The sequence below is a fragment of the Dermatophagoides pteronyssinus genome, unplaced genomic scaffold, assembly GCF_027571235.1.
Source record: "Dermatophagoides pteronyssinus isolate colony J.1.1.1.1 unplaced genomic scaffold, Derpt_VIB-CSIC_2022.12 sq0005, whole genome shotgun sequence".
NCBI lineage: Eukaryota > Metazoa > Arthropoda > Arachnida > Sarcoptiformes > Pyroglyphidae > Dermatophagoides > Dermatophagoides pteronyssinus.
The window spans coordinates 1,813,598-1,835,878 of record NW_027461529.1 but is presented as its reverse complement, the minus strand read 5'-3'; the positions used below and the strand labels follow the sequence as shown (position 1 = coordinate 1,835,878).

General features: G+C 25.9%; 3 protein-coding genes and 1 long non-coding RNA gene across 6 annotated transcripts; 2 read left to right on the top strand and 2 right to left on the bottom strand.

The window, feature by feature from the left end:
• Positions 1-2,828: 2,828 nt before the first annotated feature.
• Positions 2,829-6,662, bottom strand: LOC113789822 (mucolipin-3-like). Of its 3 annotated transcripts, none has more exons than XM_075819911.1 (6): positions 6,343-6,662; positions 6,170-6,265; positions 5,067-6,118; positions 4,900-5,005; positions 4,311-4,835; positions 2,829-4,233 (listed from the first exon to the last, which is right to left on the bottom strand). In XM_075819911.1, exons 3-6 carry the CDS (start codon positions 5,916-5,918, stop codon positions 3,032-3,034), a joined length of 2,685 nt encoding a protein of 894 aa, XP_075676026.1. In that variant the 5' UTR covers positions 5,919-6,118; positions 6,170-6,265; positions 6,343-6,662; the 3' UTR covers positions 2,829-3,031. The 3 variants fall into 3 exon arrangements, with proteins under 3 accessions (XP_075676026.1, XP_075676027.1, XP_075676025.1); XM_075819912.1 differs by having other exon boundaries at positions 5,067-6,098; XM_075819910.1 differs by having other exon boundaries at positions 5,067-6,265.
• Positions 6,663-7,486: 824 nt separating this feature from the next.
• On the top strand, positions 7,487-10,683 carry LOC113789728 (uncharacterized). The gene is made up of 6 exons (XM_027339302.2): positions 7,487-8,535; positions 8,599-8,909; positions 9,002-9,272; positions 9,372-9,619; positions 9,683-9,820; positions 9,937-10,683. The coding sequence occupies exons 1-6, from the start codon at positions 7,782-7,784 to the stop codon at positions 10,489-10,491; spliced, it is 2,277 nt and encodes a 758-aa protein (XP_027195103.2). The 5' UTR covers positions 7,487-7,781; the 3' UTR covers positions 10,492-10,683.
• On the bottom strand, positions 10,418-21,424 carry LOC113789561 (uncharacterized). Its single transcript, XM_075819921.1, has 4 exons — positions 19,116-21,424; positions 12,268-12,610; positions 11,489-12,184; positions 10,418-11,419 (listed from the first exon to the last, which is right to left on the bottom strand). The coding sequence occupies exons 1-4, from the start codon at positions 20,487-20,489 to the stop codon at positions 10,653-10,655; spliced, it is 3,180 nt and encodes a 1,059-aa protein (XP_075676036.1). The 5' UTR covers positions 20,490-21,424; the 3' UTR covers positions 10,418-10,652.
• Positions 12,397-13,653, top strand: LOC142644983 (uncharacterized). Its single transcript, XR_012846189.1, has 2 exons — positions 12,397-13,340; positions 13,408-13,653. It is a non-coding gene; the product is annotated as an uncharacterized LOC142644983 (long non-coding RNA).
• Positions 21,425-22,281: the final 857 nt, after the last annotated feature.

Genomic DNA, 22,281 nt, shown 5'->3' with positions numbered 1-22,281 from the left:
AAAAGAAATAAAATAAAATGCTTTTTCTTTGATCTAAAGATGCTTATGATGATGATGATGATGATGGACTAATAATGTGTTCGTATCTTCTTATTATTTTTTTCGGTTGAATTTTGATGTTGATGTTGATGTTGATGACAAACACATATTTGAAATTCACTTTCTTTGGAAAACATCATCATAATCATCATAATAATAAATGATGTTTAATGATCATCATTCATCATCATTTGATCTAATATTCTCTTTTTTTCAATGAAAGAAAATAAGGAAATTGGCTATTAGCATCGATATTCAAAAAAAAAAACAAACAAACTTAAACATCACATCACATTAGAGAGACATACACGCAAACATTTACCATATATAAAAATCAAAATTGAATTGGCCAAAAAAAATAGGAAAAAGTGTTTGAAATGAACCAAAAAAAAAAAATTCCATTAAAAGATTCTTTTGATTTGGTTGTGTCAACGAGAAAAGTAAATCAACAACAACAACAGCAGAACAAACAAAAAAACAAACTTAAAGAAGATAAATAAAAACGATGAATCAATGAATGAATGAATGAATGTAAAAAAGATTGCTTTAGATATTTTTTTTTATTGGAATCATTCGAAAAAAAGAATTTTTGATTAGAAAAAAAAATCAACAACAGCAGCAGCAGCAGCAACCAGAATCCAGAATCCAGAATCCAGAATAATAAGAACAAATTCTTCAAAAGAAGAATATTATTTGCAATCATTCATCATTCACCATCATCAACATCATTGAATAATAATTTGATTTTGGATCATATATATATCTCTCTATGGACCATTGATTTTCTTATTTAATACATACCATGTGTTTCTATCTTTCTTTTTATCTCTCTCTCTCTCTCTCTCTCTCTCTCTCTCTCTCTCTTTTTTTTTTTTGCTCACTTATTCTGGAATTCTTCTTCAAATCTAATGTCCAGTTCAAAATCATAAAATGAATGGAATGAATAAATTTTTTTTCATCAATTCAAAATGATGCTGAAAACATCTTTGCTTGTTTAATGATATTTGAATGAAAAAAAAGAAATTGTCCTTTTTCAAATTTTTTTTTCTCATTTCATTCTTTATTATAAGTGTATCGTTTTTTTTCGAATGTAAATTATTAATGGATAAGATTTTCATTTTGTTTTACTCATTTTTGAAAAAATTAGTACAGATGTTTATTCTATAGGGAACAATAACAACAAACTAAACGAAACGAAACGAAAATGTAACATAATTCTTTGTTTTTTTTTGTATTTTGGTTTTTCTCTCAAATTAACAACCAACCAAATAACCAACTAACCGACCAACCAACCAACCAAAATAATTTAATCTAAATTGTTATTGTCAGCAATAATTTTCTCCAACTATAAAAACAAATAAAAGAAATGTAACACAAGGATTAACGTACAAAGAAAGAATTTTTATTTGCGAAAAAAAAACCGACTGGACATTGAATAACAACAACAGCAAAACGACAAAACGATTATTGTTTTTGGGAAGTATTTTATTTCGAAGGAAACAAACAAATTACTTTTCTCTCTCACACACACACACATTGAACACATCAATATCGGAATTTTTGTTCGGTAGTTTTGTTTTTCATTTTTCTCTTATGATGATTATTACTACAGTATTTTATTATCTTGAAATTTATTATTATTATTGAACCAATTTTATTGATTTTTATTTATTTGTTTGGTTGGTTTGGTTTGGTTGTAAATTTTGTTTGTAAAATTATCAATTGATTGATTGATTGATTGATTTTGGTTCATGCGCATGCAGATTTGATTCAAAAAACAAACAAACAAAAAAAAATTAATTAATTTTTTTTTCAGATAAAAATTTATTGATTGAATTTTCGCCAAGTGTGATGACAAAATCTAATTATTGAATGAAAAAAAAAACATGAATAATTTGATCCGCTTTCCAAAAAAAACAATATACCAAATATGAAAAGTTTATTGAATTTAAAAAAAAAAACGAAAAATAAGTGCCTTTTTGTACATGTGTTTGAATCGAATTTCATTTTCATTTTCATTGAAAACAATCGAGAAAAATTCCAACAAAACTTATATAATTTTATTCAATTTTCTAAGTTGATGTATACAATGAACGTAAAACAAATCAAACATCATTGTGATGTAAGAATCAATAAATTTTGGTCACTGAATACCAAAAAAAAAGAGAGACCAACAAAAAAAAAGCTGTCAATTTTTGGTTGCAAAATTTTTTTTTCAATTGCAAAAATGACAATCTAAATCAGTAAAAAAAACTTGAAAAACAAAAACGAATCAATGAAAATTGATAGCATAAATGTCTCTGATGATTTTTTTTCTTCTATTTGCCATTTATTATTTGGCAGATGTTATCACATTATATTCAAATGAATTAATATCAAGTTTATTTTAACAACAACAACAAACTCTACACTACTCCATATTCTCTAGTTACTGATTTTGATTCTTGGTTGGTTGGTTGTTATGTTATTAAGTGTATATTGTTTTTTTGTTTTGTTAATGATTTTTTTTTCTTCTGATTAAATTGTTGCAAGTTTTTTTGTTTTGTTTTGTTGGAATGACGACAATGAAAAATTGTTTTTTGTTTTGCATAATCATTTTCAATTTTTTTTTCTGTAAGCAACGATGCAATTATAATTATAATAATATCGTTTTTTTTTGTTTTGCTTTTGGAATAAATCAATGAATAGATAATATTTAATGAAACAATGTTTCTACGCTGATGATGTTATTGACAACAAAAAATTCCAACAATATTTATCCGAACAACAAACAAAACAAAACAAAATGATTAATTAATTCAAAACATGATACTGATTTGATGAGGATTTTTTTATTATTTTTCCAACAACAAAAAAGATTCTTAATACATTATTATTATTTCGTCGATCAATCACAAAAAATGAAAATGAAAATAAAATATTTCGTTAGATTAACAAAAAAAAAGAGAAAATTTTGAATAAAATGCATTCTTGGATTATTTCATTCATCCATTCAGTTAATCATTTCCGTTTGAGTTAATGGTTCCATATCGCCATCTGTTGACGTCGTTGATATTGATGATGAATGATGATTTGCTGCTGTTGTTGTTGACGATGATGATGATGAACGATTAAATAATCGATTAAAAAAATTTGTTAATATTTGTAATAATGGCCATCGCCAACATGCAAAATAATTTTGATGATTATTATTATTATTATTACAATTTGAACAACAATTATATTGATTATTATTATTATTATTTGATTGATTTGTATCATTAATACGATGTTGTTCATGTTCATCTTGTATTAAGCTAAAACGATAACTTGATAATGAATCTAAATTATTATCATCATCATTATCATTAAAAATGGCAATTAAAAATCTTGATAATTGATCATTTGACCAGGTAAAATCAACACGAACAGTACGTTGATTTGAACGATGTGCATAATAATCTTTAATTGTTTCATATGAATCCATTAATATAGCAATGAATAACGATAAAACAACATAAATGAATAATAGTACATAGCTATAAAGATAGAATCTTGAAAACCACCAAACAAATAATGATGTTGATTCCAAATAGGCAAATGTTGCAAAAACATCATCACCATTCATCAATGCAAACAAACATTCACTTGTACGTGCAAGCGTATAGAATTTAAAATGATATGGTCCAAGTATAATCCAACCACTAAAACAAAATCCACCATACAATACTAATACGCATAACATAAAACGTAAAACTCTTGATAATGAATGTTTGATTGTTACCAATAGTATATTATATTGATCAAAAAATGTTAGATAACGTAGTATACCAAACCATACCAATAAAAGTCCAACACCTAATAATGCTGAACAAAGATTATCCCATTCGATTGGATGAATCGAATCAATACGATGTGGTCCAATCAAATCGAATAATCGTAACAAATTAATAATAGTACCAATCATTAATAGACAATCATTGAATACAATCATTAGAATCCAACCATCAATGAAATGTAATGAAGAATGTGTATCCAAACTACGTTTATAGGCAACAGTAAAAAAACGATTCGTTTCTTTACGAAGTGATTGAGCATTCATTAATGTTCGTAAACATAATATTAACGACATTGAACACAAAAATAATACAATCATATTGATTACGATAGTTATTTCATGTAATCGTGTTGCATGATTATATGCTTTCAGGTTACCTGTTATTTAATAATAATGCAGAATAATTAATTATCAATCAATTTATAATGATAATAATAATAATCAAAATACATACCATTACAATTAATAAGTAATTTATTCAATGACATAGTGATTGCTATTTCACCTGAATGTGGTCGATTATTAAAATTAATAGCCAGATTTAAATCATAACATCTTGGTATATTTGATGTAGTCAATGTATTCAATAGAATAACACGTAATGGAAATCTAATCGATAAATGTATTAATGATTCAAATTGTAATTGTTCTGGATGATGAATTTGTAGATATTGTTCGAATGAAAAATTTTTCCATTCATTTGATCCAGATGGATAAAGATTTTTAATTGTAATAAATTGTTGATCAATACGTGTATCAATAAAATATTCACTTGTTGTTGGATTTAATGTTACATTCATATAACGTTCAAAACATGCTGTTATTGTTGACATTCTATTTGTATTATTATTATGATGATGATGATGATTATGACTATTATTATTATTTGAATGATGATCGATACGATAACCAAATGAACCAAGTGCTAAATTTGACATGTTTGCATAATTTTTTATAGCATAATCAATATGTCTATAAACTTGAATTTGAATTAAATTGGATTAGTTAGGTTTAGTTTTTTTTGATGTAAAAAAATAACTTACCATCATCTTTAGTATAGACTGCATATGGTCCAATATTTGGTGGAATAGTTTGATGATCTAATGATGAATCCCAATGTAATAGGAAAAGATCATGCAATGTCATTAGCTAAAAAAATCAATGGATCATTTAAAAAAAGATTTTTTTTTCAATTTTTCAATTCACTCACCATACTATTATCAGCCATACGAATTGAATCAGTATTATTACCAAATAAAATAACCTGTGTTGTAACCAATATAATTTTAATAATTTGTAATAATAATTTCCATGGAAATCTTCCTTTAATTTTCCATTTATCAATTGGTGACATAAAATGATAACGAAGACGACGTCGTAAACGATTACGATATTGTTGTAGACCAGAATTATTATTATCGATTGACCATTCATTTGTTGTTGTTGTCGTCGGTTGTGTTGTTGAATTATTTTTTCCATTATCATTTAAAGATTGTTGTTGTTGTTGTTGTTGTGACAAATGTTGATGATAAGGATAATCTGATGATGATGGTGGCAATGTAGTAATATTTGAATTTTGAAAAAATTGATTCGGTGTTGTCATTGTAATTGGATTTATAGTGGCCATCGGATGATGATTATGATGATGATGATGATTGTAACCATGAATTGTCGGCACCGCCGATGATTCAGATGATGAATTACGTAAACGTTTTGAATTCTGTTGTTGTTGTTGTAATGATAATGATATCGGTGGTGGTTGTTGTTGATGATTAGGTGGTGGTGATGATGATGAATTTAAACTGGAAGATTGTTGTTGTTGTTGAAAATTTCTTGTAAAATAATTTGATGATGATAATGATGATGATGTTGTTGGCATCATATTGGTCATATCTGTATTTGTACTACGGCCAATAATATCGATATCATCATCATCATCATGGACATTGTCGATTGATTGTTGTTGTTGAACATCTTGAATCAAATTGTCATCATTATTATTATGACAATTTCTTTGTTGTTGTTGTCGATTTGATACGACTGCATGAACACTTTCAGACATTTTTGATTCAAATTTACTTTAATTTGAAATCGTAAATTCGATTGATGTGTGTGCGTTATGTTTGTTTTCGTTCTTTTTTCAATTTCAATGTTTCTGAATCCGAAAAAATGAATGAATCATTTAAAGGTACAAAAAGAAACAAGCTTGAATGATGAATCTTCGGAAGAACTTTGAATTGAACTATTGAAAATGATAATATACTTCCTTAATATGATTAATGGTTTTTTTTTCAATTTTTCATCAATGTTTACCATCGTTATCATTATCATTATCATGAGGAAGAAAAAAAGGGGGTGATCAATACCAATTCAAACAAAAAGGATGAAATTTGAACCTATATATCATTTCTATTTTAAAAAGAGAGAAAAAAACCAAAAAAATTACATAAACAACAACCAAAATTTAAAAAAAAATTACGCATTACCTTATTTTTTCCAAATGAAAATCAGATGTAAACAGGCAAAACAGAAAAACTTTTTTTTACTGGTAAATTCAGTTATCTTTAATTTTATTTTTGTTGTTTATTTATTTATTTTTGTATAAATTCTATTTACATGATTTTGTTTTTGTTTTTGTTTTTGTTTAGTTTTTGTTGTCATTGTGATGCAATGACAACAACAAAAAAAAAATAAAAATACGACGCATGTCCAAATCGAAAATTTTTGTTTTCACGAATGTTTATACGTTACAAGTAAATTGGTATTATTTTTTTTTCTTGTTGCAGACTATTCTACGGATGTTAATACACTGCCAACACTGATGGGAAATTTGCAACAAAAAAAAAAAAAAAAAAAAAATTGGTTGTTTGTTTGTGATCCGGTTGTTTTAAATTACTGCAAATCAGGATTCTTGAAAAGAGAAAAACAGAAAAATTAAATCAATTTTCTGACTTTCACGATCTGCAGAAAGCAACTACGACACATTTTTTCGGTTTTGTTTTCGGTTTTCGCTCAATGCAAAATGGATTTATTTTTGGAAAATAAATTCATTTTTAGTTATCGTCATCATCATTATTCTCGTTATTTAACTATATATGAAAAGAAATATTGTCAATTAATGGCTTTTTTTTGTTAATGGAGTTAAAAAAAAGGAATTTTATTTTTGTTTTTTTAGTTTAATCTAGTTTTGAACAACAACAACAACAACAGCAGAATGAGAACAAATTGAAATGCAAATAAAGTTTTTCAAATCAATTTTTTTTTGTTTATCTCATTTGATCAAAAATAAGCAAATAATATGAATCCAGATGAACATTCGATATGTGTTTATCGAAACAAAACAAACAAAAATCCATTATTGTTTTTAGATTTCTTTACTTAATAACATTTCTCATCATCATCATCATAATAATAATAATTATAACAAATGTTTATAAATACAATGACATATAGACATAACAAAATATTTTGCATGACATTTTCTTTTCTTTTTTGCAAACTAACACAACATTCTTTGTTGCATTTTCAATTCGTTCAATGTTTATTTTGAATATATAAAATTAGAAAGAAAATAAAAATTCCTAATCTTCAACAACAAACGACAAAGATGATGATAATGTTTTTTTTTTTTTTTGTTTTTGTTTTTTTGGCAACTGAAATTATTCCTGGATAGATTCTACTGTGTGATGATGATGATGTTATTAGATTTTTGTTTTCTGGGTTTAAATTTAACTGATGATGTTGATGATGATGATGATTAAAAACAAGTTTTTTTTCATACTAAAAAGATTTTTGTTTTTTTTTTCTTGTAAAGTGATTGATTGAGTGTGTAGTTCGTTCATTCGCTTGTGTGTTATTCCAAAATTCTTGTAAATTTTTTTTACTTTTAAAAATTATCATTCTTATCATCATTATTTACAAAATAATGGCAGATAATAAACAACAAGAGGAAAAATCAATAGAATCAATGACAATATTGAAAACATCATCATCGCCATCAACAATCAATAATAATAATGTTTTACCAGTAAAATCTATATTGAAAACATCAACAACAACAACAACATCTAATGATGATGATAATCTTGATGAAGATGATGAAGAATATGAATATGAAGAATATGAAGTTGATGAAGATGAAGAAATTGATGATGATGATAATAATAATCAGATTCAAAATTTACAATCAACCAAACAATCAACAAATCCAAAAACAATTATCAATCAAAATGAACAGCAACAAAAAATAACAACAAATATTGAAGATGAAGATGAAGAAATTGAATATGAAGAAGAAGAAGAAGTAGAAATCGACGAAGATGATGATGAATATGATAATGTTGCTAATAAAATTGATGAATTAATTAATAAAACAAGCGATTTAAAACAAGAATCTTGTTTGAATAAATCTGAAATTGATAAAAAATTTATAACAACAGATAATACTAATCAACAACCAAAACAAATTCAAACAGTATCATCATTTACAAATGAATTTAATAAATCAAATGATGATCATAATGTTGGTAATAAATTTAAAGATGAATTTGATATTAATGATGATCAAATAGCAATGAATTTAGCCACATCATCATTAAAACATGCATCAAATAAATGGAATATTTCTGATTTAAATGATGATGATGATAATGATAATCCTGTTGTTGCTTTCAATAAAGGTAAGTAATCAAACGAAAAAAAATTTGATGAATTTTCTTATTTTCGGTAAACAACTTGTACAGGAAAACCACTTGTAACCAATCTGGATAGTGATGATGATGATTCATTCAATGAATATAGAACAAAAAATCCAATCATACAACAAAAATTAAAAATACATAATGCTATACAAGCTAATAAAAAAATGAAACAACAACAACAATCCAACAATGATGATTATGATCAAGAAGATGAAGAAGAAATTGGTGAAATTGAAGTTGCATTAGAAGAAAATTTTATTGAAGAAGAAGATGAAAATGTTGAAATGGAAGATGATGATGATGATGATGAACAAAAAATTACACCAGAAATGTTATCCGAACAAAATAATCAGGTAAGTTTGTTTGTTTTTTAAAAAATTATAATAAATCAATCTATAAATGAGTCGTACATCATACACAAAACATATATATGTTACATACATAGCAATTACAACGATTATCATTATTTCGACCAACAATGTTTGAAAACCAACGATCAATATCACCATCAAGTTTAATATTGGAACAAATTTATCAAACAATTTTGGATAGAAAAATTGATCAGTTGCAAATATTATTGGAAAATATGCCAAATTTTTTTATCGATTCTATACTAAGATCTGGTTGGACTGCATTAATGTATTCTGCATATTTTGCTTTTCCTGAATTTGTTCAATTCTGTTTGAAACGTGGTGCTGATCCAAATTATTATAATGGTAGTAGTTAGTTAGTTATTAGTAATTTTAATGAATATTGATTTTTGTGAATAATTATAATATGCTTTTGCCAAAACAAAACAAAACAAAACTACATAGATAAAATGACACCTTTATTGGCTGTTTGTTTATCAAGAAATACGAATGAAACACAAATATTACATTGCATGCAGCTATTGCTTGATAATGGTGCACGTTTGGAAATCAATGATCATTATGGCCATTCATCATCATCATCATCATTATTATTATTACATAATGCTGCACGTTTGGGTTTAAATAGATTGATTAAATATCTTTGTCATAATGGTATCGATATTAATCGTATTGATAATCATGGTTTTACTGTAAGATATACAAATTCAATTTGTTTTCGTTTTTGATGTTTAAAACAAAAAAAATATTTTCAGGCACTACATTATGCTGTTATTGAAAATCAAAAACAAGTAATTGAAACATTGCTGAAACAAAAATTGATTAAAACTGATATACAAAATAATGATGGCATGACTGCTTGTCAATTAGCTAAATCAATGAATAATTATGAAGTAATAATGATTACACGACTCAATTTGATTGATTTTTTAAAAAATGAAAATAATTTTTTTTAATCTGAATGTTTTTTTTTTTGTTTTATTCTTTTATTCTTTCTCAACTACATTAGATTGCTGATATTCTACATCAGGCTAATAATAACAAAGACATATCGAAGGCAATTCCAAATAGCCAATTACAACGAAAAAAATTTGCTGAAAATTTTATTGAAAATATTATTGCTGATGCTGCTACAGTTGTTGCTGCTGCTGCTACTGCTGCAATCCAAAGAAATGATTCAATATCGTATCGAACAATGTTGGTTGATGATAATTCCTATAATAATAATAATAATAATATTGGTCCAGAAATTAAAATTGATTCATGTCCAACAATATTATCATCACAATCGATTGATGATAATGAAAATGAAAATAATAATAATGATAATGAAATTGTACCAGAATTCGCTCTAAATACACAGATAACTGATCTTTCCAAAAAATATTCAATCGATTTATCATCTAGTTTACATCCATCATCAGCAGCTAATATTCATCAATATGAAATCAATAATAATAATAATGATAGAGTAAATGGTCAATGGCAAATTTTATTTGGTCATCTTTTATTAACATTTTTTGTTTATGTTTTATATAAAACAATACGACAGATATTTTTCTGAATCAGAAAAAAAGTTAATTTTAATTTATCAATCAACTAAATTAATCAACGATTAACACAAAATTGATTCAATCACCATATTACAGAATCACAGAATTATTAATATTATTAAACAAAAACAAAAACTTGTAACAACATTATAAATCAATCAATTTAATTTAATTAATAATAAAAATAATGATTTTTTAAACGATTTGATGAATTTTGTAATAATGTTTTTAATTGATTTGATAATGTAAAACAAGGTCCATCCGGTATCATACGATTCATTAAATTATTTGATGATGATGATGTTGTTGATGTTGATGATGATGATGTTGATGTCGATGATGATTGAATAATGTTATTATTATTATTATTAAAATTATTATGATCATTTAGAAAATCTTCAACTTCAATATTGGCAATTGTTTCTTCAATAATATTATCAAAATAATTTGATTTTTCAATATTTTGATGATTACCATTGATAATAACATCATCATCGATATTATCATCAAAATCTGAATCATCATCATTATTATCATCATCACTATCGGTTAAATCATTTGATGGTATCCATTGATTTGATAATAATAATTCATTTGAATGATATCGATTATCGATTGTTTCGTTCATCATTTGATTATGATTAGCATTTGGAATAAAATGTTTACTAACAGAAAGATAATCAGTATCTTCAAATCTATTTTGATTATCATGATTATTAATATTAAATAAATTGGCAACCATTTCTAATTGTTTATCAACATTTGATATTTTACAATGATTTTTTGAATTTTTATCCAATGAATAACAATAATTTTGTTGATCCAATGTTGTTGTTGTTGTTGATAATGATGTTGATGATGATAATAAACGATTTGTTTTTTTCCATTGTCGTAAACTATGACGATTAAATATATTTGATTCTTGTTGTTCAGAATAATCTAGAGAAAGAAAAAAAAACGTTATCATAAAAAATTAAAATAATTCTTCCCTCCAAAAAAACAACTCACGTTTACAATTTAAAATTTTATAACGTTCATCATCAGTTAAGCCTGCATTTGGTGTTGAACGTTTTAGTATAAAATTCTGATCATAACCATTTGAAAATTGTTGTTGTTGTTGTTCATTTGTTTCATTATGGCCATTATTATTATTAAAATAATGTTCTAAAAATTTACGAAAACTTTTACGTTTATTAACAGTTTTTGATTGTTTTGGTTGTTGATTAAGTTTTTTTGTTGAAATTGTTGTTAAATTCATTTCACTATATGATAAATTTTTACCAATTTTCAATTGATCCTGATGATGTGATTTGATTTTCAATGATTTTTGATTTTGATTATTATCATTATGCACACCTGTTGTTGCACTATCCGATTTAGATGTTTCAAAATTAAAATAACGTAAAGTATTATTTGGTGAACATTCTAATTCTTGTTGTAAACGATTATGAATACGTTCATTTAAAAATTCAAATGATAAATATTGTTCCAATAAATTTGTTGTTGATGATGGATTTTGTATTGGTCGTTTTAAATACCATGGATTATCTAAAAAATTTTGTATTTTTGTATTTTTTAATTTTAATTTATTTAAATAATTTGTATCAAAATTTGATATTGAACGTTTTATTTTCATATTTTTAACAATTTCTTCTTCTTCTCGTTGTTGTTGTTGTTTTAATAATTGTTTTCGATTATTAATATCTAACAATATTGAAATTTGTAAAAAGAAAAAAAATTTTACAAATAAAAATTTTACTATTTACAAAATTTCCAAATAAACTTACCATTTCGTATGGGAACATTTACCATATCATTATCAATGTTTATTGATGATTGTTGTTTATTATTCATAAACTGTGATTGACGATTTTTAATACGATGAATTTTAGCTGCTACACCATTAATTGGACAGATATTTGTTCCTGTATTATTATTATTATGATTTGATAATGATTCTATTGATGATGAATTATAATGATAATCATTATTATTATCATTATTAATAAGATTTATTTCACTTTGGCACAATCGTTGTAAAGATGATGATGATGATTGTTGTTGTTCTGCTGGTTGTTGTTGTTGATAATCATTTAATAATTGTTGAATTGGTCGAATGTGATTTTGACGCTAAATTCACAAAATGTCATGACAGAAGAGAAAATTATTAATAATTTTTTTTCATAAATTTTGAATGAAATGAAAATTTAATTTATAAAAATAGAATTTTCACACAGACAAATAGGAAAAACCATACTGTTTTTTTTTATATTCAATAATGAAAAAAATTACAATTTTTTTTCAAACAAACAAACAATATTTACACACATAATAAATTTAATTTGTGGTCAACAACAACAACAATTTTCCTTTTTACCTGAATGACCTATTCTTCTTCGAAGTTTTTTTTTCAAAAAAAAAGCCAAAAATATCAAAAGTGAACAACAACAGCAACAGAAAAATGAAAAGTTTCAGGTATATTGTCTGATCACGATTTTCAATTTTTTTTTTTTTTTGAATTCCCAAGCATAGTTATTTAATAATGATAATGAAGAAGAAAAACATTAATGTTACTCATCATGAAATTAGCATATAATTATCATGTTGTTTTGGCCAACAAAAATGTTCACATTAACCGTTATGATTAAATCGATCAACAACCAAACTGACCATGATTGTTGTTAGATTCTTTTGGACATCTGTATAACACTCCTAATGACTGAATGAAATTTTTCACATCATTAATCAAATTATTTCGCATAAGAATTTTCAGGGATATCATTGGATGATCCCAATGAAGAAAATTAAGTTGTTTTTGTGTTAATCATCAAATGTATCCAACAAACACACCTATTATAATGTAATTGAAAAAAAATAAGTGATAAGATCTGTGATGAAAAGATAAAAATTTGATTTTTTTTATGCAGGTCAAGTCAATCCTTTCATCATTTTAGTTTCACAACAACAACAACAATGACCATTCATTATAAATCAATCAATCAAAAAATAAAAAAATCCGGAAAATTGAAAGTGACAAAAAAAAAATCTTCTATTCAATCAACGATCCAAAAAAGAAAAAATCCAAAGAAACGACAGTAAAGTTCATTTCAATTTTGGAAAAATTTTTTAAAAGTTTGAAAACTTCACGAATAAAAATTTGGAAATTTAACAATCAACATTTGAAAAAAAAACGAACGAACGAACGTACAAACGAATTGAATGAAAACGTCGACCGGAGAAGAAAAAGTGTTAATTTTTCGTTTTATTTTGTCGGCACGAATTATCATCATCATTATGATAAAATCTTATTGAATTTTTCATATTTTTTTTTGTTGTTGAAAAGATTTTGATAAGTTAAGTAGAAAATGAAACGTGTTTCTTTCTGGCAACAGACTTTTCAATTTATCCGGCTAATTCGTTAACGACGACGACGACGACAGACGATAACAATGTTAACAATTCAAAATGATTATATATGCAATCAACAATCAACAACGATTCAATGATGACCTAGTAAAAAATTTTCTTCATTTTTAAACAAACAAACAAATCTGAATATTAATTATTGTTTATTATACAAATTAATTGTAACCGGTCGGTAAATAAATTTAAATTTGAAAGAAATAAAAAAAATTATTTTATAATTAAACAAGCCTGTAAACTGCCTAAAATAATGATAATATGTATGATGATAATAATCTTATACACAGAAAGAATGAAAGAAAGATTTAAAATATGTGATAAAAAAAAGGTGAATAAATTGCCCTAAAACTATATACAATGATGATAATCATGATCATATTGATGGACAAAACCTTTCATTGATTTTTAATCATTGATTATCATGCATCAAAAATTCAACAAACACTGCAATCAAATAAACACCCAATCAATCCATGTTATGGATATATACCTGTTCAACAAATAAAGAAAAATAAAGACTATTGAGGTGTGGATAAATGACAAGTATGACAAGATAAACCAAAAAAAAAAAAAAAAACATTAAATCATCAAAATGTCTGCAAAATGATGATACTAATAATAAAATTTTTTCAAATGAAGGCAAATCAAAATTGAGAAACAAAAAACAAAAACAACCGATCAAAATGATTTGATATGGTGAATATAGAATGGAATAGAAAACGGGTTGAATACAAGAAGAAAGAAAATTATATTTAGTTGGTCAATTGGTTGGTTGGTTGGTTGATTCGACAAAATGATAATCCAAGTTGGTCTATGATAACTGTGGGTCTGAGTCTTTAATTTTGAAGAAAGCCAAAAAAAAATCTTAAATATTGTTAAATACACCTACACGAATACAAACTTTTCAATCTTTTAAACTAATCTTTTCTTCTTCTTCTTCTTTTTGGGTATTTAAACATTTGTAAGATTTATGTATGTTTTTTTTGTAAGATAACTTGTTGCTGATGATGATGATGATGATAATTATATAATCATTAAGATTTTTTTTTTATAATTTTAAATAGAAAAAAAAAATCTTGTCCAGTTGTTATTTACAGATATTTTGTAAAGATATTTTGTAAAATGCATAATCATCATCATCATCATCTAATGATGATTGTATTGAGATTTTATTTTTTCTACTTCTCCATTTTTTTTTTTTGATTTAAATTTGCATGCAATGCATGTTTGTTTAAAAAAAGTTTTCTTCAGCCATCAAAATTGGCTACCTGATTTAAATTTCAATTTGATGGATGTTTAAACAAAATGGAAACAAAACAAAACATGGACAATCAAAAATGAGTATGCCTCGCCCGAATTTTGCTATTTGCAAGATAATTTTCTTTTTCTGTTTGTTTGCTAAAAGATTTTAAAAATGAAAAATAAAAAATTTAATCAAATTACATGAAAATTGATTGAATGAATGACCTAGTCGTCAGTGCTACTTGGCCAGACAAATTCTTTAGGTCATTCTTATCATTTTTTTCTCAATTTTGAATCAAAAATCCTGAAAACAAAAAAAAAAACAAAAAAAAAACATTTGAAAATTGTTCATGTCAAATCAAAATATCAGTCGATAAATAAAGACAATGTTATTATCGTTTGTTTGTCTGTGTGTCGTGTTTGGTACCAATTTTTACCGAAAAAAAAGTTCAAAAGTATTTTTACAATAATTTTAAAATGAATATCTCCAACAACAACAACAACAGTAGAAAAAAATTCACCTGTTTTCAGGCTGTTATTTTTATCTCCGAATAAAAATTGTTTGAATTTTTTTTTTCAAATTGATCTTTTGAAAGTTTGGCTCGATATATATGTGCGTTTTTCTCACATCAACACAATGAACTAAAAATATATATTTTTCTTTTGATTTTCAAACAAGAAAAAATGTCACACACACACACAATCAAATTGTCATCAAAAAAATGACGAAAACGAATGTAATTTATCTAAAACTAAATCAACAACAACAAAGAATTAAATCAAATCAAATCTTTGCCAAATTTTTCATTCATTCATTCTTTCTTTCTTGGATTGCCATATAACACCCGAAAATTTAATGAAAAAAAAGCAAAATTTTCAATTGAATTGAATTTTTGTGACTGAGAAGATAATGAATGAAATCAAATGAAATGTGACGAATGTGATTTTGAATTACTGGATTTGATTTCAAATAACCAGGTTTTCAATCAATTGATCGATTGTTTAATTTCAATTCAATTCAATCGATTGATTGAGAATCGTAATTGTATCGATTTTCGGTTGAATTAACAACAAATAAACTCATTATTATCATCATCATCATCATTATTGGATACTAGCCAGAACAACAATTAGGACAAACAACAACCAAAATAAATAATCAATTATCTGTAAGGATGTGTAAACCCTTGATTGTCTACGTGGAAGTTTTTTCATGGCTTGACAACAAGTTTTGTGCTGACTTGGTTTAATGGTTCTGATAAGGTGATATCGATCATCGCCTGATTTAGAGATTTAGCCTATTCAGCTAATCATTTGTACATTGCTTAAATCATCAATAATTGTCACACATAGTTTTGTATTTAAACAGAGTGAATTGTCCTTGTTCGACATGATGGTGTTCAGACACAATCACCTCATCCGCATGCTGGTACATCTCATGCATGTTGTAATTTTGTTAAACTTTCTTCAATAAATATATCTTACAAACAATGTTTCGTCATGATTCTTATAAGCAACATTCCTGATTCACAATCAGAAGCCGTAGATGCAAAAGGATAAATATTAACGTATCCTTATAAGCCAACAGGATGAATCAAGTCGGAGATCAACTGGATGGATTATCGATCGTATGAATTGAACATTGCAGAATTTCGATCGTATGTATGGATTATTGTGAATTGTCGATATTGTGGCAAATCCGAATCAGTCAACAGATTGCAGAAAAAGAAAAGGAAAAAAAAATCAAATTGGTTTAGCCTCATGGTCCAATTGAACAATCTAGTGCCAGGTGATTTGTTCTTCCGGATTGATTCCAACGGTTTATGATCTGTAACAATCGTAAATCGTTTTCCTGTCAACCAATACTTCCAATTTTCTATTGCTAATAAGATAGCCAAACATTCCAATTCACTCGCAGAATAATTTTTCTGATACATCTGCAATTTCTTTGAAAAATAACTTATCGGTAGTTCTTCACCATTTGGTTGTTTCTGTTTCAAGACTGCCCCGATTCCGACAGTACTAGCATCCGTATATACCATTGTTTCATATTCCGGATTATAGATTCTCAACACTGGTTCTGACGCCAATATTGATTTTATTTGATCAAAACATTTCTGATGAGCTTCATTCCATTCGAATTTCCTGTTTTTCTCCGTTAATTCGTATAACGGATGTAATGTTGCGGCACGATTGGGGACAAAACGATGGTAATAATTCACTTGCCCCCAAAATGCTTTCACTCCTTTAGTTGTTTTAGGAGCCTCAGCTTTCAATATTGCCTGAATATTATCATCCAGCGGTTCAATTTTATTTTCAGATATTTGATATCCTAGATACCTGATTCTCCTTTGTCCAAAATGACACTTTGATTTTTTCAACTTTGATCCTTACATATCAAATATTAATTTTTAATTTAAAACAATTGTTAAGGATTGCTCGATCAACAATCATTGAATATTATATTAATGTTAATTAATTAATGTAATTGTTATTACTACTATATATACAGACCATAGTTGACTATTATTAAATATCTTTCTACCACTCTACCAATACTTCTACTGCACTATACTTTAATCAATAACAATTTTAAAAATTTTTTTGAAAAATTGAATTTAAAACTGCCAATGATAAAAAAAGCCATTGACCGATTCACAATGCTAATGATGATGATACAAACGAAAAAAAAAAAATCGAAAACCAATAACCAAATAATCATATGGATGGATATTACCATCATACTGATCATCATCATTATCCTTTTTTTTTATTGTTGTTGTTGTTGTTCGAATCGGATGTTGTTGTTGTTTTTGGATTATATTGATTGAATCGATTGATTGATTGATTGAACAATCGATTTTTTTGTTTTTGTTTTAAATTTATCTTTCCTCTCTCTCCCTCATATTAATACTTATTATCTTTCTTGATTGATTTTCTGCTTTTTTTTCGTTCTCTGGTTTTCTATACACACACACACACACACACACACAAACACAAATCCTGATCTGGATAATCCATTCTAATCTATAATCAATCAATCGATTGATCAATCGATTTTGTAACAAAAAAAAACAATCTTTATAAATATGTAAATATGAAATTTATAAATAATAATTATCTTAAAATGCTTTGGACATGATCAAAAAAACAAAAATCTGATGAATTTTTTTATATTTTTGTTTTATCAAAATTATTATCATCATCATCATTATAAAATGTATGCCAAACATATTTTCTTGGTTTTTTATCATCAAAAATCAGATAAACAACAACAACAAACAAAGAGAATTGACGAGAAAATAAACAACAGATAAAAATAAACCATTCTTCAAACAAAAACTTAATTTCGCTATCATTATCATCGTTATCATCGAGTTTTTTTTCGATGATAACAAAATCATCATCATTATTATCATCAGAATAAAGATGAATGTGAACAACAACAAAAAAAAATATAAGGTAAAACAAGATCAATCAAATCAGAGAAAACCAGAGAAACAAAAAATAAATTATGGCCAATTTTTTAATGAGATTTTCTTTCAAATATCCCCAAAAAAAAAATTTTTTTTGATAAACAAAAACACCAAAACAGATCAAATGTTTGAACATCATCAAACATCATCATTTTGATAAGATCAATAATAATCATAATTAATATGGATAGGAAAAGAAAGATTTAATCATTATATATCGTTGGTACATTTCATTCCATTCATTCCATTTTCACTCTCTCCTTCCTTTCACTTATTCATTCATTTCATTTCATTCATCATAAAACATCCATTATTTGACGTTCGACACGATATTAATATGAATTATTTTTTTTTTTTTTGTAATATGAAATACCCGAAAAAAACAACATTTATTTATTTTTAGCAAGTAAATAATATCTGCTTTCTTTTCAAAATGAAATGATATTTGAACAGGTAAGGTAAAATGAAAAACGAAAACGAAAACTAAGACAAACCTTGATGAAAAGAAAGTTATTATTATTATTTTGATTATTATGATTTTTATTAATATCATCATTGGTTTCCATCGTGATTTGTTTCATTTTGATTTTGATTATATCATCATTATTATTATCCATTTTGACATTTTGTTGTTCATGTTGATTTTGATTAAAATCATCATGATTGATGATTGATAATTTTTGATTTTTATTATCAACAAATATTGATGATGATTGTTGTTGTTGTTGTTGTTGCAGTTGTTTTTTCTGTTGATTCACGCCACGAATCGTACCATTTGATGCTAATATTTTTCCATTTGTTGTTGTACGTAATATTTGATGAAATGATTTTGATCTTGGTAATTGTGATAATGATGGTAAACGAATACCATTATTTAATTTTTTCCATTCAAATGATATTGGATCATTTTCATTTTTTTCCTGATGTTGTTGATAATTTTGATAATAATGATTATCATTAAGATTATCAAAATGATTAGAAAGTTTATGTTCGTATTGATTATTTGAATCAAATTGATCATTTTGATGATTAGAAAAAGGAAGATGTTGATGTTGTTGATGACATGATAACATGTATGATGCGGATGCGGATGATGTTTTTGTCGCTGTTGTTGTTGTTGATGATGATGAACCAAATAATTTATGTGAATGGTCATTGACTTTAACAACAGGTGGTGATACGGATACAAATGATGCGGATAATGTTGATGTTGATGATAATGTTGATGATGATGAAGGCGGTAATGATAAAGATGATAATGTTGATGTTGTTGATGATGATGATGATGATGATGATGTTAATGATGGATCAGAAATATTATTATTATTATTACAACAAAAATTTTCATCAACATCATCATTCATTTTTGGTAATTTTGTTGTTGTTATTGTTGTCGATGATAAATTTAAATATGGATTAATTAATTCAAATGATGATATTGTATGTGCACCATCATCATTTACAATATCATCATCATCATTATTATTATTACTATTATCATTACAATTATTATCACCGTTATTTACATTTTGATAAATCATACTATCATCATCATCATCATCAGAAGAAGAAGAAGAAGAATCTTGAATAATTATTGATGCATTTTTACAATTTTGAATTCCATTCAATATAAATTGTCGTCGTTGTTGTTGTTGTTGTTGAATTTGATTTAATGTTGAAAACATTTCATCATCATCATTATTATTATCATTTGGAATATAATCACTAATTAATGATTGATATCTACGTTCATTATTCAATGATGTTGATGATGATGAATTATTTATTATAAAATGATTATCAGTAACCAAATGGTTACTATCATTTTTACAATTTTGTAATGATTCACTAGTTGCTGTATTGCCCATTTTTTTTTTTGGTTTTTGGTTTGTTAAATCAATTTATCACGAATTTTTCAACAACAAAATTTTAAAATCAAAAATAATTTCTTCCAATTCTTGAAACACACACTTTTGGTTGTTGTTGTTGTTTGTCGATGAACATTGAATGATTTTTCAAATAAAATCATGTTGATGATGATTGTTGTTGTTTTATTTAACCGCCGTCGCCGACACGAATAATCTCTTTCTTTCTATTTTCAAAATTCGTTTCTCTCATTCTCTCAGTCGTAGTCGTCTTCTTGTTTCTCACAAATATCTTTCAACAAAATGAAATTACATAACCGAACATAAGGTAAAAACAAAGCAAAGCGAAACAAAACAAAAAAATCTTATAATTTTTTTTTCTTCATCAACGAAAAAAATGATCCGGCTTACTGTTTTTTTTTCACCGTGTAAATGCGAATTGAAAGAAGAAGAAGAAAAAAAATGATTATTATTCGTCGTCGTTGATGATCGTCATGCTCTTCGGTTTTGTTGTTGAATGATTTGACCCGAAAGATTCTCAATTTGAATGACTTTTTTTTTCTCTTTTTTTTTCCAATGATGAAGATTTTTTCGTCATCATCATTGGTTGTCTGTTTTTTTTGTTTTGTTTTCGGTTGTCCGGACGATTCGGTTATCGGGTATTTTTTTTTTTTTGATTTGACTTTTGAGAGAAAGAAAAATTTTTCAAAAAAAAGAAGAAAGAGAGAAAACATAGTTGGAGAAAAAAAAACCCTTTTTGTCGGTCGGCAAATTATTGGTTGCCTGATGATAATGATGATGATGATGATGATGATGATGATAGACAGACACGAAAATCGATTGATTGATCTGGATGATTGTCGTTATTATTATTATTATTACCGGTTATATGTTCACCATTAACGGTTATATTCATCATTTTATTTTTGTTGTTGTTGTTGTTGTTGTTCAAAGTCATTAACTTTTTTGGATTTTTAATCAAGATAATTTTCTTTTCTGTTATTTTGTTCATTGTTGATAGCAATAAAATCGATTGATCAAATCAATTTGATCAATCGATCGAATTCATTTTGATTAATTGTAAACAAACAAGACATTCAACAACAACAACAGCAACAAGTGGTTATCCATTATCCAAACACAGTGGAGGATATCACATGTCATTTTTTTCTGGATTGGTTATAATGATTATTGTGGATTTTATTTCAGCAAAAATATTTATATGAAAAAAAGTTCATTTTAATCAAGGTTATCTTTATTCGAAAAAAAAGGTGTTCATTGAAGCATTGTATCAAAACCCCCAAAACAACAACAACAATGTTGTTGTTGTCTGAATGTGACAATTCATTTCTACAGATTAAGACGGGGAGGGAGAGAGAGAAAGATATCCAAAATACAATGATTATTTGATAGTTTTTTTTATAATTCAAATTTATTTTCTTATTTCAATACAAGATTACAAACGAAAAAAATTAAAAAATAAATATTTCAAGATTCAATTCATATTCAAACGAAGAAATTTATTCATGCAATTCAATTTTTTGATAATGCTTTTCATATGTATGTTTCATTTTTTTTTCTCGGATCAATTAGCAAAATTATTGTCCAATTTCCTATTCCATTCATCCATTATGATTTTTAATCTATTTAGATGATTATACAGGTCAGATAATGGATTAATGATATCTGATGATATGGTGTTTGGTGGCAATAAGTTTGTTGTTGTTGCTATTGTTGATAATTCATTTTTTTCATTTGAATTTTTATGAAAAATTTCCCGTATTTTATCATTAAT